Here is a 25417-nt window from a genome sequence, read left to right on the forward strand (position 1 = left end):
GAACTCTAAGTCATCATCTTTGTCTCCCAAATGCAGAATCTGCTTGAGAATTAAGTCAATATGAAGAGAAGCGGAGCCAAGAGACACAGAGATAGACCCCAGATGGTTTTGGTTCAGTATTATCTCCAGTAAAAGTCGATGCTACTCTGGCCCAGCAGCTGGAAGAGCAATAAATCCACCCTTCCTGCTTAGCCCACTTGAAAAGAGAGAGTTGTAGCTTTCTCTCTTGGAAAGGATAAACACACAATTAGAAAAATTCTACATGTAGGAACAGAATTATGTTTAATTAAAGGAAAATCATTTGGACCCTAACGTATTTGTGTATTCATATACTGGGAATAAAACTTTCAGTCTGCTTGGATTAAAAAAATACATATGGACAAGTATTTAAATCATGTTTAATTAAAAGAAAATCATTTGGATCCTAATGTATTTGTGTATTTATATACTGTGAATAAAACTTCCAGTCTGGGGGCTGGAGTGATAGCACAGCGGGTAGGGCGTTTGCCTTGCACGCGGCCGACCCGGGTTCGAATCCCAGCATCCCATATGGTCCCCTGAGCACCGCCAGGGGTGATTCCTCTGATAAAAAATATATACGGACAAGTACTTGAATTAGGTTATTTTTATTAAGGTATAATTGGCATTAAACATATTAGTTTTAGGTGTCTAACATAAAAATTCAACATTTGTACCTATTGTGAAATGACTGCCAAAATAAGTCTAGTTGACTAGAACTAAGAAATTATAGTAATAATATGACAAATCAAGCAGATGGCCTAAGTAAAGACCTATACTCCATACTCTATACTCCATGGAAATAGAAATATTTTCAATCTCTGTTGTTTCTTGATTTGGGGGTCATACCTAGCTGTGCTTAAGGCTTACTCCTGGCTCTATGTCAGGGGTCACTCCTGGTGGGCACAGGGGACCATGTGGGATGCCAGGGATAAAACCCGGGTCAGTTATGTACGAGGCAATTGTCTTACTCTCTGTACGATCTCTCCAGCCCTCTTTAGTTATCTTTTCCTGCTATACAACATAAAGAATAAGAATTGTCTTATTTTAGACTCTGTTTTTAAAATCACCTTTACTGAGCTATAATTTATCAAAACCCCTGTTAAGTGTACAGTTCAGTGGGCTTTCACAAAACTATAACGTGACCACCAATCATGCTAGAGAACATTTTCATCTCAAAATTGCCTCATGCCATTTACAATGTCAATCCCATCACAGGGTCTTATGGGAATATTCTGTCTTGCAGGTGTAGGGAAAAGGCGTTGAAAGGCTCTCACACCAGATGTCCTCGCAGCTCAAAGGGTAGAGAACCAGATTCCAAAGTCTCCAAGTCTCCAGCCACCTGATCGTAGATTCCTCTTGGGTCCTCATACTTGTCCCCATACCAGCGGGGGTCATTTTGCTGACAAGCAAAGGTGGGAATAGAACCATAGAGATGCCCTGTGATCATTGTGCCAGCTCTGCTCCACTTCTCCCCAAACAAAAGTTTTATCTTCTAGTCATGGAAAAATCCCACCATATACTAAGGGGAGGGTGACTGGAATCCACTTGCATCGTGACTCCTGTTGTGTGAGGCCTGTTTTCTACCACCAGAGCCCTCTTCCTGACCTTCCCCAAATGAAGTCTCTTATTGTCTATGTCTTACTCCACAAGAGCAGAGTGGAGGGGCTGGAGAGATAGCACAGCGGGTAGGGCGTTTGCCTTGCACGCGGCCGACCCGGGTTCAAATCCCAGCATCTCATATGGTCCCTTGAGCGCCGCCAGGGGTAATTCCTGAGTGCAGAGCCAGGAGTAACCCCTGTGCATCGCCAAGTGTGACCCAAAAAGCCAAAAAAAAAAAAAAAAGAGCAGAGTGGAGTCATTTTTCATAAGATAACATGAGGCCCTGGGAGATCGTTCAGTGGGTTGATGGCATGCGGAAGGCCCAGGTTCAACCCCAAGCAGGATCCCCTGAGCATGGCTGGGAGTAACCCCCAAGAATAGAGTTTGGAATAACACGGAGTCCTAATATGTGTTTTAACACCCGCACACCCCCACCCTCAAAAAGGGGAAAAAAATAGGGGCTGGAGCGATAGCACAGCGGGTAGGGCGTTTGCCTTGCACGCGGCCGACCCGGGTTCGAATCCCAGCATCCCATATGGTCCCCTGAGCACCGCCAGGGGTGATTCCTGAGTGCAGAGCCAGGAGTAACCCCTGTGCATCGCCAGGTGTGACCCAAAAAGTAAAAAAAAAAAAAAAATTTAAAAAAAAGGGGAAAAAAATAAAAGAAAGCATGACGCGCAGAACCTGCTTATCTGGTCATTGACAGGAAGTGTGCAGGGTGCTTGTGGACACAAGCTGGTCCAGCACCATGGACAGCGCCTTCCGCGGGCTGCTTCCCTGCTGCTGGCAAGGGAGGGACCCTTACCTTACCCAGTGTCCCGTTGGAGACAATGCTCCAGAAGGGAATTCTTCTACCCAAAGATCCCAGAGCACAAACCAAAGCCACACAGAAAGTTAGGGACTCTGTCCCACATCCCTTAGTGTGGGACCCCAGGTGGGGATGGACACTAGTTATCGGCCTGTTATTTTTGCCTGCGCAGCCACGATCTTCACTTCCCTGTGGTCTCTCCGCTCCTGGATACTGCCAGAGAGGTCCTAATGCTAGTTCTACGGGTGGACACTCATCCAGCCATGTCCAGTTAGCAGATTTCCTTCACTGCCTCAGTGATGGATTCAGCAGTGAGCATCTGACCCCAGCTAGACCAACAATCCTCCAGGTCAGGGCTTTGGAGCTATGGGGAGAAAAGGTATTCTCTTTCTTCCTTCTTTCTTTTTTTTTCTTTATTCACTTTTGGTTTGGGGACCACACCTGGTAAGTACTTGGAGGTTGTTCTTAGCAGTGCTCACAGGGGATTATGTGGTGCTCAGGCTCTCCCATGCAAAGTCTGCACTCCAGCCCTTTGAGCTGTCTTCCCTAGCCCCAGTCTCTCTTTTTTTTTCTTTTTGGGTCACACCTGGCAATGCACAGGAGTTATTACTGGCTCATGAACTCAGGAATTACTCCTAGTGGTGCTCAGGGGACCATATGGGATGCTGGGAATCGAACTCGGGTTGGCCGTGTGCAAGGCAAACACCCTGCCCACTGTGCTATCACCCCAGCCCCCCCTCCAGTCTCTTTCAAGGATTGTATTTTAATAAGAATACAATAATCGCTTCTTTTATTAGAATATTCTTATTAGAATACAATCCTTGGGGCTGGAGCAATAGCACAACAGGTAGGGCATTTACCTTGCAGGAGGCTGACCTGGGTTTGATTCTCAGCATCCCATATGGTCCCCTGAGCACTGCCAGGAGTGATTCCTGAGTGCAGAGCCAGGAGTAACCCCTGTGCATCACCGGGTGTGACGCCCCCAAAAAATACAATTCTGGATGTGATAGGTACATCCTTAGGGATAATTATGGGTCCAGCCTGAATTCTATCCCTTGAATTTTCAGTGGGGTGAGGGCACTGCTTAACCAGTATAATGGAGATGGTTAATGATCCAATGATCTAATGAAACGCATAGCTTCCTTCCGCCACGGGATCAGAATCATAGTGAGGCGCACAGCTGCCAAGGCAAACTGCTGTGTCTTTTGCAGTCAGATGCACGTCAGCACCAGGGGAATGAGAGCAGGGTTAGCTCTCCACATTCCTTCCCTTTCCCACCAGTTTAGCCTCCCACCTCTCAGTTAACTGGCCTGCCAATGCAAACTTGGACAGTAAGCTTAGGGATGGCGGAGGAGCACAACAGAACTCACGGGTTCTAGAATAACCAAGTATAATAATAGCTTTTTGGGGGGGGGCACACTAGGTATTGCTCAAGGCTTATTCCTGGCTCTGTACCCTGGGATCATTCGTGACAGGGCCTGGGGGGGCATATGGAAAGCCAGCTATCAAATCCAAATCAGCCTTGTGCAAGGCAAGCTCCCTACTGAGTATACTATCTCTCCAGCCCCCTAATAATCCTTTTTTTTTTTCTTTTTGGGTCACACCTGGCAGTGCTCAGGGCTGACTCCTGGCTCTGCACTCAGAAATTGCACCTTGCAATGCTAGGGGGACCATATGGGATGCTGGACATCGAACCTGGGTTGACTGCGTGCAAGGCAAACGCCCTCCCCGCTGTGCTATCGCTCCAGCCCAATAATCACTTCTTATGTGAGAAAGATGCATCTGTTCTATAGGCAACAGGATTTAAATCAGGCCTCTTGCCTACAGTGCAAGCTAACTCTCACTGACATCAGAAATGGCAGGTAATATTTCTGTAAACACAGATCTCACCATCTGGACTTCATCATAGAGGGGTCCCCAGGCCCCAGGTGGGGGATACTGTCTCTCCACCTCATCATACAGGTGCCCAGGAAAGGCCATGAACTCTTCCTCGTGACCCAAGAAACCTGTGGTTGGAGTAGAAGAAAGGAGTAAACAGGCATCCTGGCGAAGGGGTCTTTGAGTCAGGGGGTTCTGTAGGGGTCACAGTCACCTCGGCCATAAGACACCTCCTCTGGCATAGGGGGCAGCTGGGGGCTGAAGTACTTCATGGAATGGTAATACGGCTCCACATCTGTCGTGCTGACCTACCATGCACACAAATTAAACAGACAAAGGCCGGCCATCCTCTGACACCACATTTTCCGGGTCGGGCGGTGACAGGCCCGCCGCGTCACGAGCCGCCACTCACCGTGGAGCTGCGTGTATCCCGGTCTCCAGTGGCCTGGCTCTCCTCATACTCGTTCCTGACCCGATCCTCCTCCGACCTTAAGGTGGAAAACGGAACACAGTTGGGTGTTGACCACTGACCCCTGCGCCCCCCTCAGGGCCTTCGTCACTGGAAAACGTTCAGACTCACCCAGCCTCCGTCTTTTCTGAGACGCCTGAGGGAAACAGCGGAAAGGGAGGCTGAGGAGAGCCCCATCAGCCTCCCGCCCACCTGGACCCTGCCCCTCTCCCTGTGCAGCAGCTCCTCCCCCACCCCCGCCCCCTGGGTGCCCCCCCCTCCGGGCCTCCAGCCTGACAGGGAAGTTTCTCTCACTCTCAGCAAGGCGCCTCAGTCTCCGCTGCCAGAGGTATCCCCCGACACAGGAGACGTTGGAGATCAGCAGAAGACCCCCAACTGCGAACAGCACAGGCAGCAGAGGCAGTGCTGAGGGTCCTGGGGATGACAGGGGACCCCCGAAGTGAACCTCACACAAGTAGCTCGACTCTGCAGAGCTTGCGAGCCTGACCCCGCCAAGTGTCTCCCCCAGAGCGCAGGAAGTGAAGGCCCTGAGTTTCCCTGGCCCTGCCCGGCAGGGGCGCCCTTCTCTGCAAGCCGCAGCTGTGCCCACACGGAAACCCCAGCTCTGCAGGCAGGTTGGTCAAGACATCCCAGATCCGTTTCTCCCCCCACCTCCAGATTTGCCCACCAACCGGAGACCCTCATGTTGGAGCCTTTGGTCACACAAATGAGCACACAATTGTACCCAGAATCACCAAGGCAAAGCCACACCCTTGAGCCTTGGGATGGCCCAGGTCTGTCCTTAAATGGCTTGTCCCTCCTTAGTCTCAAGAAAGACACTGTCAAGCCAAGTTCTATTAATCCCCACAAACTTCATCTCAAACGACTAGCTCTTTGCACAAGCTTCCCGCGCTTGATGTTTCTCAGCCATACCCTGAAGACAAGTGCCTCTCAGAGAGCAGCTCAGCATCCATTTTCTCAAACTGTGTTAACTTTAAAAAAAATATTTTTTTAATTAATTTATTTATTTTGAGGGGGTCACACCTGGCAATGCACAGGGGTTACTCCTGGCTCTGCACTCGGGAATCACCCCTGGCGGTGCTCAGAGGACCATATGGGATGCTGGGAATCGAACCCGGGTTGGCTGCGTGCAAGGCAAATGCCCTACCCACTGTACTATTGCTCCAGCCCCTTAATTTATTTTTTTAATTGAATCACTGTGAGCTATAGTTACAAAACTTTCATGTTTGAGTTTCAGAAACTGTTAACTTTGAAGGAAGAGCCAGTCCCCACTCAAAGTCTGTATGACTCGTACCCATGGCCCAGCCTGTGTACCCTCCTTTGCCCACAGGGACTGGTTCAGAGACCAGCATTTGACCCCCCATAGAATTTTTCCTGACCAAATAGAACAGGTCTCTGCTAGCTGCTAAGAAGTGGGCAGAGCGAGAGAGCCAGAGGTTTGGGGACATTTCCTTGTACTCACGCTGGAAGAGTCTGAGGAGAAACCACCAGAGAATAAAACCACATTGAAAGTGGGTAAGAGGCAGATCCTTGGGGAACATTCTAAGTGCCTGAATCCAGCCACCCTTGGGGGTTTCAATGGAGCTCCCCAATTGTTTGTTTTTATTGCTGACGAGAGCTGCCCCAGCCCTTTCTCCCTGCTCTGAGGGGAGAGTGTGTGCACTCTGGTCCCACGGCCCCCACAGGATTGCGACTCCAGTCATATAACTTGCTCCAGCCATTCAGGCCACTACAAATGTGACAGAACCAGAAGCTTGAAATGGGCTTGGAAATTGGGAGTTTCCTTCTTGCTGCTCTTGGTACCCCATGACCACCTCCATGTGAGCAAGCCAAAGAGAAGCATGTGCCCATCTCCTCTCCAAAAGCCCATTGCTGGATATGTGAGGAGGAGGGGGAGGTGGGGGAGGGGGAGGTGGAGGAGGAGGTCTTCCTGCACAACCAGTCCCGGCCAAGTTGCCCACTAACCGTAGCCCAGCCAGTCAGAGAACCGTAGGAAATAATCCTTATCGCTCCAAGTGCCCAAGTCTGTGGTGATTTATTATGCAGCAGACAGCAAATGTGGGCTCGACACAGGACATGGAATATGCTAATTCTCTCAGAATTCAATTAAACTGAGAAGAGAGAAAATGAGTCATATGCAGGCAAGAGGAAACTCCTATGGGTGAGGGCTTACAGGGACAGAGAATGCCTAAGGGGCTGGGTTGCTCTTAGACCTGCTGGGTTAACCCAGGCAGAGGAGGACAAGATTAGAGACCGGAAGTTCCCTTCTCAGAGGAGGGAGGGGTCAGGGGGATGGAGGACTTGCCTGCTGGCTGCTCCGTGGGCATTTGGGAGTCCGGTTCTCCAGAAGGCTGCTCTAGACCTAGGAGGAGAAATAAATATAGAGATTGAGAATTGATATTAAAAGTATGCGATGTGGAGCCAAAGAGATAGTACAGTGTATAGGGTATTTGCCTTGCATGTGTCCAACCTGGGTTTGATCCCCAGAACGCTGTATGGTCCTCTGAGACCCTCAGAGCCAGGAATAAGCCCTGAGCACCAGTAGGTGTGGCCCCAAAACCAAAAAGAATCAGGGACAAACTCTCCGAATTTCTCAGTCTCCTATTAAGCTTTTCAATCAGTTTTGAAATTCATGTGAACGAATTTACGGTATCTTAGGAATATGAAAGAGCTAGAAATTGCTGGTGGTGATGGCAATACTATCAGAACTCTATGTATTTGTTAGTTTGGGGGCCATATCCAATGGTGCTCAGGGACTATACCTGGCTCTGTGCTCATGGGTCACTCCTGGTGGTGGTGGTCCGGGAACCATACATGGTGCTGAGGATTGAACCAAGATCCGCATGCAAGGTAAGCACCTTAGCCCCTGTACTATCTCTCTTGTCCCTAGTAGTCATTTGAATGCCAATAAACAACAATGGTTTCTATTTTGATTACTGATTAGAACTTTGTGTGTGCAAGATCCTTTTAACCAAAATTGTTAATTTTAAGAGTTAATGATTTTTTTTTTTTGCTTTTGGGTCACACCTGGCAATGCACTAGGGGTTACTCCTGGCTCTGCGCTCAGGAATTACTCCTGGCAGTGCTCGGGGGACCATAAGGGATGCTGGGAATCAAACCCAGGTCGGCTGTGTGCAAGGCAAACGTCCTACGTGCTGTGCTATCGCTCCATCCCCAAGAGTTAATGATTTTTAAAAGCAGATGCTGGGCTCTCAAGATCATAGAGGCATCAGTTCCAGAGCAAGGGAAGTGAACATAGCTCTTTATGCTTTAATGCTTACAAAGGAGACTGGAATGGGAAAAATCAAAGGGGAGAGAAGTGTGTAGGACCAGGAAGGCTTTTCGGGGGCAGGGAGAGAGAGGAAGCGCTTCCGCTTCCGTGAGGCGAGGCTAAGTATTCTAAGTGCTTCACCTTCATCAACTAATTGAATCCTCACAACCATCCAGGTTTCTTACAGAGGCCCAAGAGGCATGAGATCAACCTTATTCTTAGAATTCCAGGCTCGGGGGCTGAAGAGACAGTACAGTGGGTAAGGCAATTGCTGACCTAGATACAATCGCACCACTTTTAGTTCCCTGAGCCCCGTTAGAAATGATCCTTTGAGGGCAGAGCCAGGAGTAGGTCCTGAGCACTTCTGGATGGGGCTCAAAATGAAAAAAGAAAAGAAAGAACCTGAGGCTCAAAGATATTAAATCACTTGCCTTAGGTTTCACACAGATGACTTGACAAAGTGAAAGTGAGATTTGATGGTAGGTAGTTTGTGCCAGGGCATGTGTTGTGTGCACGTGAGTGTGTGTGTGTGTGTGTGTGTGTGAGAGAGAGAGAGAGAGAGAGAGAGAGAGAGAGAGAGAGAGAGAGGAGAGAGAGAAAGAGAGAGAGAGAGAGAGAGAGAGAGAGAGCAATCACTACACTGGCAATGCCTGCCAGTCAGAGTCCAAACAAACACCCCTTTCAGCATATTCGAGAACCACTTCCATTTTATCATACTTATTGAATTAACTGGGATAAAAGCTTTTCCATGATTAGTCACCATGTTCCACTTTCATTTCTGATGGGAGTTAAGTGGTATCTTCTCTCTTCTTTGCCTCGATTAAGGTTTATGTATTCTATTGCTCTTTAAACACTTTTGGTTTCATTGATGTTTCTCTATTATTCTTTTCTCAACTTATCAAAGTCTATTCTTACTTTTACCACTTCCTTCTCTTTAACTTTGGATTCAGTTTGCCCTTCTTTTTCTCATTTCTCAAATGGAAAATTTAGGGGACTAGAGCAATAAGCTCTTGCCTTGCTCACAAAAACCCAGGTTCATTCCCCAGCACTCTATGTGATCCCTTGAGCCCCACCAGGAGTTACCCCTGAGTACAGAGGCAGGAGTAAGCCCTGAGCACTGAAAGTGTGACCCCAAAAACCAAAAGAGTGGGGTGAGGTGAATTTAGGGAGTTCATGTGAGGCCTCTCTTGAGGAGTGGTGGAATTGGGGACCGTAGGGGACCATGCCTGGGATGGAACCCAGAACTTCATGCATAAGAAGTGAGGCCTTATTTTTTTATGGTTGGAGCACCCTGGGTGCTGCTTAAGGGCTATTCCTGGCTCTGCACTCAGAAATCACTCCTGGCGGGGCTTGGGGGATCATATGGAATGCCAGGAATCAGACCCAGGTTGGCCACATGCAAGACAAGCACCCTGCCTCCTGTATATTTCTTCAGCCCCATTTTTTTTTTTTTGCTTTTTGGGTCACACCTGGCAATGCACAGGGGTTATTCCTGGCTCTGTACTCAAGAATTACTCCTGGCAGTGCTCAGGGGACCATATGGGGTGCTGGGAATCAACCCAGGTTGGCCGTGTGATATTTATGACAAGATTCCTCAGTTTCTTCCTTGTCACTGACCAAGAGACTCTCCATCTTAAACCACCTTAAAACTCCATCATTCTGCTACCTTAAAAATCTAGTGCACTCTGCAAATGACTCCTCTGAGCAGTCCGGGGACATTGTTTACACTTCTTCCCCAGACCAGGATAGGGAAAGAGTCAACAGTCTTCCTTGGCCAGAAAGTGTAAACAATTCTTGCAAGCTAAAGACAGTGTCAACAACTCCCAGTTCCCTGAGCTGCGAGCAGAGGCCGAGCTCCCAAGAAAGGCTCAGCTAAAAGTCAAAGTAAAATATGCCCAGAGCTGCAATGCAGATTAATGAAATGTCAGCCCCTGCTCTCAAAATACTACCTGCACATGTTGGGGTATCCTGACTCAGTCTGGAGACCAAGGGGGAAAAAAAAACACTAGCAGGCCTGAGTGATAGTACAGAGGATGGGGCACTTAACTTGCTTAAAGCGGGTCCCCAGCACTCCATAGGGTCCCCTAAGCACCGCCAGGAATGATTCCTGAGTGCAGGGCCAGGAGCAAGCCCTGAGACTGCAGGGTGAGGTGCCCCACCCCAACCAAAAAAAAAAAATAATGAAAGGAAAAAAAATAGAATCATTAGTTGTGAAGTAGTAGTCCAAGCTAGTGTTGTTGAGGAGAATGTATAAAAGCATCAGAGAGAAGCTTTATTTGTTTTATTTGGGGGGGGCAGTGGGGATGAGCCACACTCAGCTGTGCTCAGTGCTTACTCCTGGCTCTGAGCTCAGGGCTCACTCCTGGTGGGGCTCCTGAGAGTATACAGGATGTCGGGGATTGAACCCTAGTCATTTGCATGCAAACCAAGTGTCCTAGACACTGTCCTATCATTCCTACCCCACAGACACCCTGTTAAGACTCTCCGATGCCCCGCCCACTTGGAAGTCCTTCCTATCTTTACTCTCAATAAACTTCTGCTTCTTTGCAACCTGTTTGTTTGTTTGTTTAAACACTGTACTACCTCTCCAGGCCTTCTCTGCAACCTTGAATCTAGAGGGATCCAGAACTGCCTGATGGCACGCGCATAGCAGATATTTATACCTCTCCTTATCTACAACAGGTATCAATTAAGATATAACTTAAGATAAAACTTTCCTGTAAGCATCCCTTTGGCTGCGCCTGAACTTTCAGAGTCTCATGTTCGTTCATTTCAAACTCTTTGCTAATTTTGGCGTTATTATTAACTGCACTCAGGTGGGATAGCTAAACAACTGAAAACAGGTCTCTGAAGTTTATAGGCCTGAGTGTCAACCTCATCTCTAACTCCTTTCAGCAGTGTGACTTTCAGCAATTTGCATAAGCTCTCTTCTGGTCCCCAGTGTCTTCATCTGGGAAGGAAGAGTAATGCATGTCATCATCCCACACTGCCCAACGTGTCCCTCCTCACCTGGGGTGGTGACAGAGATCCTGGCTCCCTTGCTGTCCAGTCCACTCTCCCCCAGCGCGTTGCTAGCCAACAGCCAGATCCGATACCGTGTAGATGGCTGCAGCCCCGTCAAAGTGAAGGTCATGGCCTGAGGCGGCAGGACATCCAAGTAGAAGAACCCTGGTGTCCCCAGAGTCTCATATCTGCACGAGAGGAGGATAGTCACTTAGTGGGGGGTCCTGACCCTGTTCCTGCCACCTCTTCCTGCCTTTTTTTTTTTTTTGGGCCACACCCGGCAATGCACAGGGGTCATTCCTGGCTCATGCACTCAGGAATTACCCCGGCGGTGCTCAGGGGACCATATGGGATGCTGGGATTCGAACCCGGGTCGGCCGCGTGCAAGGCAAACGCCCTACCCGCTGTGCTATCACTCCAGCCCCCTCTTCCTCCCTTTTCAGGGACCCACCTGATGTGGAACCTCTGCGGCAGGCCCCCATCAAAGCCAGGCTTCCACTCCAGGCCCACGGAGTATGGAGTCATGCTTACCACCTTTAACCCCGTGGGAGGATCAGGGCGGCCTGGAGGAAAAGGATACAGACAGGTTCTGAAGCATTCCTTCCAGTTTTTTTTTTTAAACTAAGAATTATTTCTGGACTGGAGCGATAGCACAGCAGGTAGGGCCTTGCACACAACCAACCCAGGTTTGATTCCTCCGTCCCTCTCAGAGAACCCTGCAAGCTACCGAGAGTATCCCGCCTGCCATGCTAAGGGCTCAACTCCACCACTTCGTGAAAATTCTCTGCAGACATGCCAAACTGTGAATAATTTCAGGTACCCAGTGCACAGGATGAGAACTCCAGGGTCTTCTTGGAGTATGGGTTGATAGCCTCTCTCAACTCCCCTTACTTCAGGAAGTCCCGGAAGCCATTAAAGCCAATAAAGAATTGTTTTAAATAAAGTCCATTCTTGGGGGCCAGAGATATAGTATAGCAGGAAAAGTGCTTGCCTCACACATGGCCAACCTGGGTTCAAGTCTTGACATCCCATAGGGCCCTCCAAGCACTGCCAGGAGTGATTCCTGAGTGCAGAATCAGGAGTAACCCCTGAGAATTGCCAGGTGTAAGCCAAAAACCAAATAAATAAAACAAAAACAAATAAATAAAGTTAATCCTTATTATTCATGGTGATTATATTTTATCAATTCACTGAAAGAGAAATTAGCAAATCATGGGATTTTCTTCTACAGGAAAGGTAGGGTTTGATTCTTCCTCTTCACAACCTTTCAGTTAAGGGATCTGTCACACATGATCTTGTTGTATGCATGTTTCTGTTTAAAGGCACCTAATTTAATGTATATCATGACTCATTAACACTGAACACATGGCCAGCACTTTACATGACGCCTGAGTGAGGCTTATCCAAACAAGGATTTTCTCCTTTTTACACTCCTCAGCTTTCTTGTGCTCAGAAACACTTGGCTGGGAGGGGGAGCATTTTAAATAACACAATCACAAATTCAAAACCCCAAAGTGCAAAAGATGTGGCACTAAATAGATGACAAAATAGACTAGCGCTAGTCTGAGAGCTGAAACAAAAAACAGATGGTTGCCTCCTTCCACCTGCTCTGAGAATTGAGCTCACGGAGGGGAACTCAATATTTTTTGCCTGCTCTGTGCCTGTCCCTGAATCACTAAAAAAAAAAAAAAAGCACCATGAGTGTTGATTTGCATCATAAATTTTAGGGAGTAGTGACAGATTCACTAATACAGCCAGGACAAATAATAAACTCCTGGCAGGATGGACATGTGACCAGTTCTAGCCAATAAGAAAGTCACCTTCCCTTGGCTCTGTGATTGGTTCTGGGATGGGAGTAAGTAAAATACATTAATCTTAATTCAAGCACTTTAATTCCACTGTTTGTGGGAGGGAGGGAAGGAGGAAGAGAGAGAAAGAGAGAGAGAGACAAGAAAGAGAGGAGAAGGGGGAGAGAGGAGAGAGAAAGGGGAGAAAGGGGAGAAAGGAGAGAGAGTGAGAGAGAGGAGAGGGGGAAGAGGAAGAGAGAAGAGAGGGGAGAAAGAGGAGAGAGAAAGAGAGAGAGAGAGAGAGAGAGAGAGAGAGAGAGAGAGAGAGAGAGGAGAGCTTTTCCTCTGGGATGTCTAATAGCCAGCTATGAGGAGCCTTAGAAGCAGAGCTGAGTAGTGGAGAGTTCTTGATGGCTGCTGACCCCAAACCCAGCCATTGGTGGAAAGCTACTTTTCAGTTACTTGGGCAAATTAAGTGTTTCCTACCTCTTTTCCCCTTTGCTATGCATTTTTCTTTTTTTTTTTTTTTTTTTTTTTTTTTGCTTTTTTGGGTCACACCCGGCGATGCACAGGGGTCACTCCTGGCTCATGCACTCAGGAATCACCCCTGGCGGTGCTCAGGGGACCATATGGGATGCTGGGATTCGAACCCGGGTCGGCCGCGTGCAAGGCAAACGCCCTACCCGCTGTGCTATCACTCCAGCCCCAATTTTTTTTTTTTTTTTTTTGCTATGCATTTTTCTTGAAGATTCAGTTTCCAGGGCAGACAAAACCCTCCATGCTCACTCATAGGACTTCTCAGGTTTGGGGAACGCTGCCCATCTGGGGCCAAGCAGACCCGCTGGGACACTCTCTGTGCATCCCCAACTCAGCCCCTTCCCACCTTACCGATGCTGACGAGCTGAATGTTGGTGTGGTCTGAGCCGAGGGGGTTGGTGGCTGTGCACGTGAAGAGGGCATAATCCTGGGCTGCAGACACGTTGGCAATAGTCAGGAGGCTACTGTGGATGCTGCCCTGGTGGTAGGTGTGCTCCGTGTACCTGAGGAGGAGGGGTGCTTGGCACTCAGGGAGTGTCACAGGGGCGGAAATGTGACCTAGCTGGGCCTGGGCTCACCTGGGATCCTGGAGATCCAGAGGGACCCCATTTTTAGCCCAAGTGAAGACAATGTTGGGGACACCTCGAGCCCGGCAGTGGAGGGTGGCCGAACTGGTGCTGTCTCCAGCCGCAGCTACTTTGGAGAGGGGAGTGGGGTGCTCCACCTGGGGGGCAACTAGGAGTTGGGGGTCAGTATGAGGTGTGTGGAAAGAAATGGGTTTGGAGGCAGGCCTTGAAGTCAGAGTTTGAGGTGTTACTCACATCTGACAACAAGACGGACCAGCCCTCGGGCTGGAGGTGCCACCCCATTGTCCACAATGCACTGGTAAGCACCGGCCTGCGTCAGCTTAGCATCTCGAATCCGCAGACGTCCCGTGGATCCCTTTGACACCTGCTCTGTGTCTTCTAGGCTCTGGTCCTCCTCCTCTTCTCCCTGGAGGCTCAAGTCTCAGAAGTTGGTCCCCAATCTGGTCCTAGCTTCATATTCCTAAATTGGGTTCCTTCTGTAGCCACATTCTCCCAGCCACAGTCCCTGTCCCCCATCCCCCAACACATGGGAAGGAAACCAAAGGCAAAGGCACCCCCGCCTTTGCTGCTTGTTATCCACCTACATATCAACCCACCTATTTTATCCAGTTCATGCATGGATCCATCTATCCAGCCACCAGTCCAGCCAACTGCTTCCCCATCCATATATCCAACCACTTATAGTGGGGTCATCTATCCATGCACTAAATTAAATAGTCAATCATAAACCTACCACCCATTTTTCCATTTGCTTATTAGTCAATCTTTCTTCTGTCCATTCACCTATTATTCATCCATTCAACAATGTGTCTTCTTCCTATCAACCATCTCCTGAACCTTCATCTCTCCATCTCCTTTTTTGGGGGAGGGAGCCACACTTGGTGATGTTCAGAGGTTACTCCTAGCTCTGTACTCAGGAATCACTCCAGGTAGTGCTCAGGGGATCATATTGTATGCCAGGGATCAAACCCATGTCAGTCACATGCAAGGCAAGTACCCAACTCACCATACTATTTCTCTGGCCCTTCATCTCTCCATCTCTTCATAGACTTATCCATCCCTCTATCATCCATACATCTATGCATTCATCATCCTTTCCTTATATGTCAGTTCTACCAATGGTGTATCTATCACCCATTCATTCTTTTATTCTCTTATCTAATCTATTTATCTCATTTTTATCATTCAATCATCCAATCATCCATTCATTCATTCAGTCCAACCATTCTTCCATTTGCTTTGTCCATTTGTTCTTCATTCATCTGCCCCTGTCTTGATCTACCCATCTTCCTTTTGACCCATATACCCATCCACCCACTCACTTGGTTTTCCATTCAACCACCCATCACCTGTTAGTTCTTGGAGTATTTCTTGTGTTGTGATGTGATCCTTCTTCCCCAAACTCACAATCCAGAAACCATATTCCTACCCCACATGCATTTACCACAGCTTGGATCCTCACCAGTCTCTCCCAGCTGAACATCTCTGGAAGGATGGGATTGGCTTCAACAGTGCAGACTATGTCCACAGAACCCCCAACATTCACCTCCGTGGGGTCCTGGAGAGTTCGGATGATGGGAGCATCTGTGGGAGGCAGTGCTTGGGGGAAGGCTTTGGACGAAGATAGTGAGGACCCCAGGAAGGAGGGATATTATGCCAAATACTTAAGAGGCTGCCCATCCTCTTCTGTGCCTCTAGAATGACAAGGGTTGTTCTGGGGATTTCCAAAATGGGTAGAAATAGAACTTTCACAGTGGGCTTGGCTTTCTGAGGGAGCAAACTCCGCTGGAGGTGGCCCCTCTCTGGGGAGATGCCATTTGGGTGTATAAGGGTGTAGGACTCTCACGGTGATTCAAAGTATAAAAAAAGAAAAAGAAAAAAGGTATAGTACTCCCAAAGCAGGCATGGCTTGGTTGGGGTGTGACCCGGTTTGGGGCGTGGTTTTTGGGGGCGTGGCCTGGTGGGGGCGTGGCCTAGAGGACGTCTTCCAGTGGATTTGGGGGTGGGCGGAGCTTCTACAAGAGACTCCGCCCTGGATAAGAGACTCCGCCCTGAGTGGGCGGGGCCCCGGAACTATCAACTTCACACGGGTGCTGAGGGACTCACAGTGAACATGCAGCCGCACTAGAGCCTCTGCAGTGCCCTCCGAGTTCTGGCAGTGCAGCTGGTAGAAACCATCGTCCGCGCGGGTCACATTCCACAGCTGCAGAGCTCCCCCAGTCAGGATGCGATGGCGGGGTCCCCCAGCTGGAGAAGGTCAGGGGAAGGCGGGGCTGCCAGGCGTTCTTTTTCTGGAGACCTGTAAGGGCTCACTCCCACTCCACACACCTGGGCTGAGGCGGTAGCCACGGAAGGTCCAGTTGAAGGCCTCAGGGGACGGGTTGGCAGATACCGACACGGGCAACAGCGCCTGGCCCTGCTCCACAGCGGTCACCTCGAGCACTTGCTCCCCAAGGAACTCTGGAGGGTCTGGCAGGGGTGCCGCCCGGAGTGAGAATTGTCAAGGTTGGGATCCAGCACAGGGTTGAGATTGGGTACAGGTTTAAAGGTATTAGAGCCAAGCAATAGTGCAATGGGGAGGGCATCCTTCTTGCACGGAGCTGACCCAGGTTTGATTCCTGGAACCTCATATGGCCCGAAGAGCACCGTCAGAGCACAACTGGATGCCACCCCATCCCCTCCCAAAAAAAGTGAAATGAAGGTTCTAAGAAGGGGGCCACAGCTAGATTTAAGGCTGCAGACAAGGCAGCTGTTAAGATCAGAGCTGGGGATGACAGTGGGGGTTGATAGGTTTAGGATAGCAATTAGGACCCAGTTTGGAGAAAGGGTGGTGGAGGCCAGAGGCAGGCTTCAAATGGACAGAGGTCAGAAGAAAGGAAAGGAAAGGAAAGGAAAGGAAAGGAAAGGAAAGGAAAGGAAAGGAAAGGAAAGGAAAGGGGGAAGGAAAGGAAAGAAAAGAAAGAAAGAAAGAAAGAAAGAAAGAAAGAAAGAAAGAAAGAAAGAAAGAAAGAAAGAAAGAAAGAAAGAAAGAAAGAAAGAAAGAAAGAAAGAAAGAAAGAAAGAAAGAAAGAAAGAAAAAGAAAAGAAAAGAAAAATGGGGCCGGAGCGATAGTACAGTGGGCAGGGCATTTGCCTTGGATGCGGCAGACCTGCGTTCAATCTCTGGCATCCCGTATGGCCCCCCGAGCACTGCCAGAAACAATTCCTGAGTGCAGAACCAGGAGTCAGCCCTGAGCATCGCCGGGTGTGACCCAAAAAGCAAAAAACAAACAAACAAAAAAAACCCAAAAAAACCACAAACAGATGGACAGAGGTCAGGATGGGGGTCCTGGTCAGAGGTTCTAGCAGAGAACTGAGGAAAGATGGGGGTAGGCAGCATAGGAGTTGGTGCCAAATCCAGGGTCCAGAGGCAGGTCAGAAAAATGTCAAGGGCGGGGAGAGTTATCAGAAGAGTCCAGGTGAGGCCCAGAGTGGCAGAGGGCAGGAGGCAAGGGAGAGGGCGCTGGGGAGTACACTCACACAGCACGTTGAGGCGGTAGAAGGCGCTCACAGTTTCCCGAAGTTTGGGGCTGTGCGCACTGCAGGTTACGCGGTGGCCATGATCGCGGGATGACAATCTCAGAAGGACGGTCCTGGCGACAGAGGAGCCTTTGAAGGGGGCAGTCCGAGGCAGTGCGGCCATGTCCTCCAGCCTGTGGACGGGGCACATCAGGAGGGCGCGAGTCTGAGACGGGAATCACGGTGGCTGCATGCAGGGCAGGACCAGCAGGCTGGAGTAGGGGTGGGGGAGCAGAAGCGGGGGGGCCATGTGCTCGCACTCCCACCTCTCCCCCTCCTTGTCCCAAGTCAAGTTGACCGGCGGGTTGCTGCTAATGCTGACGCACGTCAAGTTTAAAGCATCCCCAGGGCGGAGCGCCGACACATTTGCCAAGATCGTCAAGTTAGTGGGGGGAACTTGCAAAAGAACGTGTCGTAAGTGGGGCGAGCATCAGACGTGAGGGAGGCCAGGCTTGGGACATACACCCGGCCCAGCCTTGCTCCCCTGGCCCGGCCTGTTGTGTATCCAGGCACCCGAGTGCACCCTGTGACATCCTCTTGGACCCTCCTACTCAGCTCTCAGGTCCAGTTCCCCGCTACCAACCTTCCCACCCGCCCAGACCCCGCGCTACCCCGCGCTCCCCCGCGCTCCCTCACACTGCACCACCAGCTTCGTGAAGGCGCTGAGCTGGCCCGCTTTGCAGGTGAACCTGGCCTGGTTGTCTGACGGGCCAGTGATGAGCACCAGCTCTCGGGAGAAGGTGCTCCCGGACTTCTCCACGGTCCCCAGCCGCACCCGGCGAGGCTCCTGCTGCTGCCGTGGTTCGGTCACTGTGCGTGAGTCCTGAGGGCCAAGAGTGGCTGGAGGTGCGTGGGGAGCCCTGCCACCCCCCGCCCTGCCTGGTGGCAACCCGGGGTATGATCAGCCCAGATAACCTTGGGCAGCAAGGGGAAAAAGGCGGGCATGTGGCGAAGGCGTGAGGACTGAGGCTAGAATTGACAATGCTCAAGAACTGGCACCCTGATGATTGCCTCTGTGCACAGGCCTGCCAACACCCATCAGCACCCCAGTCTGGGGGTGGGGGCTGCTATTTATTGGTTTTCCTAGCCCACACTGCACCCTGCTTCTCAAAAGTCATTCTGGCTACATGTTCCAGTCCACATGTTTGGAAATCCCCATGGAATTCCCAAACCTTTCCGAGAATTTGTTCCATCTCTGCTATCTTTAGTTCTCAAAACCCCCAATTTCCCAAACAGTTTTTTCCTTTAAGCTTTTCCTTTTTTCCATTGTTTTGCCACAGATTTCTGAATCTTTTCTCAATATTCTCATACCCTAGTTTTTAGTTTTTCACTACAATCTTTTTCTGTAGCTGTTTTTGTTTGTTTGTTTGTTCGGGGGCACACCCTGCATTGCTCAGGGGTTTTCCTGGCTCTGCACTCAGGAATTACGCCTGGCAGTGCTCAAGGACCATATGGGATGCTGGGAATAGAACCCTAGTCAGCTGTGTGCAAGGCAAATGCCCTACCTGCTGTACTATCTCCCTGACCCCATTCACTAAAATATATATATATATATATATATATATATATATATATATATATATTTGCTTTTTGGGTCACACCCGGAGATGCTCAGGAGTTACTCCTGGCTCTGCACTCAAGAATCACTCCTGGCGGTGCTCAGAGGACCATGTGGGATGCTGGGAATCCAACCCGGGTTGGTCGCGTGCAAGGCAAACGCCCTACCCGCTGTGCTATTGCTCCAGCCCCTCACTAGAATATTTCAGATTGCCAAAATTCTTGACATTTCCTCTGGAATTCTGTCCAATGTTTTGATTTTTGGGGGGCCAAACCCAGAGTTGTTCTAAAGCTACTCAGCTCTGAGCTCTGGTGACTCCTGGCAGTGCTGGGGACAATGCAGTGCTTGGGTCCCCAGCATTTCAAGCTGCAGTGTCTTCCACCCTTTGCATTGTCTCCCGCAATTTCCACCCAATTAAACTGAATTCCAGTTCACTCTCTAACTCCTAATTCCAATTCATTATCTAACTCCTAATCTTTCCTCCCAAAATTTCTACCAGCTTCCTGACTTCCCAGGATATTCCCAGAAGTCTGTCCAAATTTTAAAATATTATTTATCTAGGGGCCGGAGCCATAGCACAGCGGGTAGGGCATTTGCCTTGCACTCGGCCGACCCGGTTTTGATCCCTGGCATCCCATATGGTCCCCTGAGCACCGCCAGGAGTAATTCCTGAGTGCAAAGCCAGGAGTAAACCCTGAGCATCGCTGGGTGTGACCCAAAAAGCCAAAAAAAAAAATATTATTTATCTATTTTTGTTTGAGGGCCACATCCAGTGGTGTTTATGGGTCACTCCTGGCTCTGTTTTCAGGGATCACTCCTGGTGATGCCCTGAGGAGCATAAGGGGTACTTGGGATCAAACTGGGGTTCCCTGCCCCCTGTCATGGGGCTGGAGTAACAGTACAGTGAAGGGCATTTGCCTTGAACATGGCTGACCCAGGTTTGATTCCCATATAGCCCCACCAGGAGTGATCCCTGAGCACTGTTGGGTGTGACAAAAAAAATTGCTTTTTTTCTAGAATTCTCTATCCTGATTCAGATTTCCTTTTTTGATGTTGGAACTTTCACCACCCAGAGTCCCAGAATTTTCCTAGAATTTCATTAAATTCTCCCAGCACCTATGTATTTTTCCAATTCCCTGCCTGTACTAAAAATCTTTAGTCTTTTTCAAGAAATGCATATTGGGGGCTGGAGCGATAGCACAGCAGGTAGGGCGTTTGCCTTGCACACACTAACCTGGGTTCAATTCCCAGCATTCCATATGGTCCCCTGAGCACCGCCAGGAGTAATTCCTGAGTGCAGAGCCAGGAGTAACCCCTGTGCATCACCGGGTGTGGCCCAAAAAGAAAAAAAAAAAAGCATATTGGACTCAGAGAAAGCACTCAGATCCCTGGGTTGGGTTCCTGGCATGCATGGTTTCCCAACAGAGCTGGGAGGAAATCCTGGTAATTGAGCCAGGAGTACCCCACCAGCATGTCTCGGTTGACCCCCTCCTCCGCAAAAAAAAGAAAAAAAGTAAAAGAAAAGAAATGCAAATTCCAAGATTTCTCCCAGACTCTAGAGTGAAAAAGAGGCTTTGTCCTTGTTCCTAGATGCTCACCACACTCTCCTTTGGTGTTTTTGTTTGTTTATTTGTTTGTTTGGGGGCCACACTCAATAGTTCTCAGAAGCCCATTCAGTCTGTGATTGAATCACTCGCACATGCGCACGTGTGCTCAGCCCCTCTCTCACTTATGAGAGAGTCATGAGTGTTTCTCTCTGTCCCCCCTCAATCCCGCCCACCAGACACACACAATCCTTCTCTTACCAACCTTGTACCAGGTGAGGGAGGGGTCCGGGTTGCCGCCAATGGCCAAACACACCAGCCTCACCCGGGTTCCGGCCCGGAGGTGCTGTCCCTCCGGTGGACCCTCAATCCACAGCTTCTGGGCAGGATCTGTGGGCAGGACCGGAAAGCTGGGTTTCCCCCCTGGCTGGGGCCTGAGCCAGGGAACAGGCCCGGGGAGGGGGCTCACATTTCACATTCAGGGTGAGCGACTTCTTGAAGGTTTCCTTGGTGAAGGCCTCGCTGAAGGCCTCGCAGGTGAGGGTGAGACCGTTATCCTCCCGTCGCACCAGGAATGTCAGGTTGGACATGGAGATATGGCCGCCATAGAGGCCCTGCAGGGAGGGAGCTTCAGTTGGGGGCCTAGGGCACCCTCATGCATGGGCCTAGGTCCACCCCAGTTTCCAGCAGCATCTGTAAAATATCCATCCCTCTGCTCCCCCATGCAGACTCCAATCCATGCCCCTCCAGGACCCCCCCAAGGCACCCCAAGACTCCTCCTTCCCCAGATCCAGGCCCAGCCCCTCCTCACTTCCACGACCGTCTCTTCTGTGGGCTGCAGCTGCCGCCAGCCCAGCCACCAGCGCAGCAGGACCCGCGGGCGACTAGACTTGGTGATGCAGGAGAGTGTCACGTTCTTGTTCTCAGACTGGGAGGCAGAACCCAGGATGGTAACGGCACTGGGGGGAACTGCAGGGACCGAGGGCAGAGCAGTGCCCCTAAGCTGGGCTGGGTTTCTCCGACCACCAGCCCTGGGGTGCAGGTTATAGACATCAGAAAGGACATGGGGGAGGGGCCACGGGGCACAAACAGATGGTTCTCAACCAAGTGGGAGACTGTTCCCAGCACTCACAGGTGACCTGGAGCGTGACCCCGCGTTCCTGGATGTCTGTAGACACGCTATTGTGTGATTCACAGCTGAGTCTCACCCCATGGTCTTCTGGCCGCACCATCATCACCAGGAGGCTGCGTGCCACGGCCTGAGTGTGCTCTGTGCCCCACGCTGTGGACACGGGTTGCCCATTCTGGGGGGCAGAAAGAGGCCCAGGCCAGCTCTGGGCCAGCTCCGGGTCACTGTGCTTTCTCCAAACCTCAGTCAGCTACAGGCTCACCTTCAGCCACTGTAGTGTGGCTGGCGGATTCCCCCCGCGGGCTACGCACGGCAGCTCCAGGTTCTGTCCAGCCCGCACATGCCCCTCTTCCAGGCCTGGCCACTCAATGATGGGGGGTCCTGGGGGGACTGGAAACCGTGATCATTTAGTGAGCCAGCAATGCCTGACTGGGCAGGGCACGGCTCTATGCTCAGGGAACCATGAGGTTCTGGAAGTCAAACCCAGAACCTCATACATGTGAGGTATTGCTTTACCACATGAATCACATCCCCAGCACAACCATTTTTTCTCAACCCCACAACCCGCTTCGTTCTTTGAGTGCTGTGTTTCCCACAATCCTGCACTTCCCTTGACTCCTAATTCCTGCTCCCTACTCACAGCTGACTCAGTTTCCCACTTACACAGAACATTCATGGTGAGGGAGACCTTGATAGGTGTGTCCAGGGCAGGGCTGGAGCCCTCACAGACCAGTAGCTGCCCATTATCCGAGCTCTGGGGTGTCACCCTAGGGTAGGAAGTCGGGATTCTGAGCTCACAGTCAATTGAAATTTGGTCTGTTAGGATGAGGAGGGATCCCAGATCCATATCTCTATACAATTTGTAGTTCTGTGGGAGAGTTTGGGGACCAGTCATGAGCGTTGACCAAAATTTTGGGGAAACTGGCCTTCCCATGGAGAAGTTTTGGAGAGTGGGGGTCCAGATTGTCTCATTTGATCCAAGTCTTCAGGTTTGAATTCCTACAATATTCATGGAAAGACACTTGGGGGAGTCAGAGGGAGGGGACCCCTACTTCCATACCTGGCTGTGGCCTCTGTGATGAAGAGTTTGTCTTGGGACCCTGAATTCACATCTGTGGAGATGTCATCAATTTTTTGTCCACCTAGGAGGCAAGAAGTGGACAGGGAGGATGTGGGCCCTCCCCAGAGGTAAGGCCTGGGATACAGGGTCAGTGGGTGTGCTGTCCCCTCTTGCTCCTGGGACACCAGCTCTGGTCCAACCACTCATTCAGGCACCCCTGGACATGGAGTTCTTGGGCATTCCAGGGTCTCCTCCTCACCTCCCATCCTTGCTGGGCCTCACCCCCACACCTCATCTTCCGGGTCTCTATCCCAGTGCCCCAGAGATCAATCTGGCTCCCTGGCCTCTTCCCTGAGTCCCAGATAAACTGTCTTGTGATGTTGCCCCCCACCATTTGTGTTTCACACTGGCTGCATGTCCCCATCTCTGCTCCTGAAGTGTCCCCAACACATCTCAGAGGTGTTGATTTTGCTTCCTGGTGCTCGAGGCAAGACACACACTCTCTCCACACCAGAAAATCCCCACTGTCCACCCCACACACACACACACACTTTGCCCCCACTCACTCTGGAGGAAGCTGATGTCCGCTGCTGGCTTCGCGTCCCCAGACACACAGGTGACCTCGTACTCCTGCCCGGCCACCCAGGTGACGGTGCTCCCTGCCTCGGGGGTCAGCTGAAGCACCTTCGGGGGCACTGGGGAGATAAGCTCTGGAGTTAGGGGTTGCAAGCAGGACCTGAGGATTTGGGTGGGAGCCTCATTGCCCACAGAGCAAGTTTGCACCCCACCCCACCCCACTGCCCACGGGGTCTGAAAACGGAGGAACAGGAAGGGCCATGAGTCAGGAAAGTGCAGACTCAGGGCACCTGCTGGAGGGGGGGGGGTGCTTTTGACCATACCGAGGACAGAAAGGATCACTCTGGGAGACAAGAGCTCAGGGCCTGTCTCTGAGCGGCCGACCTGGCACTCGTACTCTGCATCGTCGCTGAGGTCACAGGCGTCGATCTGCAGGTGGAATTCACCTGCAGGAGACTCAAGGTCAGGGCCTCTGTCTAGCCTCTGCATGCAGCTCAAGATCCGGGCTTCTGAGTCCTCACCTCTGGCGGGATCCCCTTTCAGCCGGTACCGGGGGAAGCCGGGGATCTGCCGATGGGGGCCTAGGAGGAGCCCATCTTTGGCCCACTGCACTGCACTGCCAGGGGCGTGGACCCCACACCGCAGCACCGCAGTGCCCCCCTCCACCACTGTCGTGTTGTCAGGCAGGGCCCAGAAGCCTCGGGGGCCCGAGGTCAGGCCTGGGGACAACAGGGAGTTCAGTGGTCGGCAGAGGGCGTGAGGACCACTAGGGGGGCCTCCCGCCCCAAATTTCACGTACCTGTGCTCAGGAACCCCAGAAGGAGGAGGGGAGTTGCGCTGAGGCTCCTCAGGGCCATCCTGTGTCCTCTGGCCCTGGGCCCGCTGCCTGCTCCCCTCCTGCTCTGGCTGTCTCTGGGTTCCTTACTAAGTCTCAGATTCTTGCTTCGCTCTTGGCTCTTTTCTCATCTATCTCTGTCCCGTTCTCTTTCCTCTTTGTCCAGGAATGTCTGGCTCTGCCCCCAGCCTAGGTCCCCGCTGCCCTGCGTTCTTGTCTATCTCTCTTTCCCCTCCCCAGTTCTTCTTTGGTCCTTCTTTGGTCCTTTCTTCTCTCTGGTCCTTCTTTGCCTTCCCTGCCCTTCTCGGTCTCCCTCTGCCTCCCTTCCTGCACTTCTGCCCCGAGGCTCCTTCTCTCCCACAGGCCCAAGGAGTGCTCCCGAGCCAGGGACCACTGAGCTGCTCTAAACACCAGCTGCGCCAAGTGTCAGCCCCACAGGCTCCTCCTCTCCCAGCTGGAGCGTGAAGTCCCCCGTCAGCACATGCCAGGCACATTCCTCAGTGCCTCCCCCAGTCCCATGATCCCCCAAGGTCCTGTAGGGTGGGGGGGGGCGGGTACTGACAAGGGAGAGCAGGCCATGTCCAGGTAGTCCTCACTCAATGGGGGTAGGACTCCCTCCCAGGACCTTGGTGGCTTGGTATATGGCCTTGACAATTCCCTTCCTCCCTTGGACCCCCTCATTTGTGATCTTGGTGACATTGGGGTCTGTGAGGAGGAGTATGTGGCATGTGGGAGGCTGGGATAGTGGGAGTATGTGGGGATGTGTATGTTCATGCGCACATGTGTGCATGTGAGTGGGGATGTGCATGTGTGCGTGCAGGGATGTGAGCATGCCTGTGAGTGCAGGGAAGGTCAAAGGTGCAGAACAGGGATGGTCAAAGTGGGCGCGAGTGAAAGGCAGTATTCCAACTCAGCCAGTTTTAATTTTTTTCTTTTGGGGGGCCACACCTAGCAGTGCTCAGGGGTTACTCCTGGCTCTGCACTCAGGGATCACTCCTAGTGTACTCAGGGGACAATATGGGATGCTGAGAATCAAAACCAGCCATATGCAAGGCAAATGCCCTACCTGCTGTATTATGGCTCCGAGCCCTTGTTTGCTTTATTGGCTAGTTTTGGGGCCACACCCAGTGGTGCTGGAAGGCTACTCCCAGCACTGTGCTTCAGGGTCCTCCTGGAGGTGCTTGTGGTATCAGGGCT

The 25417-nt window shown here is 51.0% G+C and overlaps 1 protein-coding gene across 1 annotated transcript; it reads right to left on the reverse strand.

Moving 5' to 3' along the window:
• Positions 1-681: 681 nt before the first annotated feature.
• NPHS1 (NPHS1 adhesion molecule, nephrin) lies at positions 682-24493 on the reverse strand. The gene is made up of 29 exons (XM_055146537.1): positions 24185-24493; positions 23907-24104; positions 23709-23831; positions 23376-23504; positions 22810-22891; positions 22413-22516; positions 22012-22139; positions 21753-21924; positions 21432-21589; positions 21090-21234; positions 20886-21010; positions 18155-18341; positions 17785-17914; positions 17480-17652; positions 16289-16429; positions 16067-16207; positions 15423-15544; positions 14195-14366; positions 13952-14108; positions 13725-13876; positions 11501-11612; positions 11056-11237; positions 7081-7137; positions 5070-5189; positions 4887-4911; positions 4719-4794; positions 4521-4614; positions 4319-4434; positions 682-1420 (listed from the first exon to the last, which is right to left on the reverse strand). The coding sequence occupies exons 1-29, from the start codon at positions 24240-24242 to the stop codon at positions 1292-1294; spliced, it is 3708 nt and encodes a 1235-aa protein (XP_055002512.1). The 5' UTR covers positions 24243-24493; the 3' UTR covers positions 682-1291.
• Between the last annotated feature and the right edge of the window lie 924 nt (positions 24494-25417).

The sequence above is a fragment of the Sorex araneus genome, chromosome 8 (assembly GCF_027595985.1).
Source record: "Sorex araneus isolate mSorAra2 chromosome 8, mSorAra2.pri, whole genome shotgun sequence".
NCBI lineage: Eukaryota > Metazoa > Chordata > Mammalia > Eulipotyphla > Soricidae > Sorex > Sorex araneus.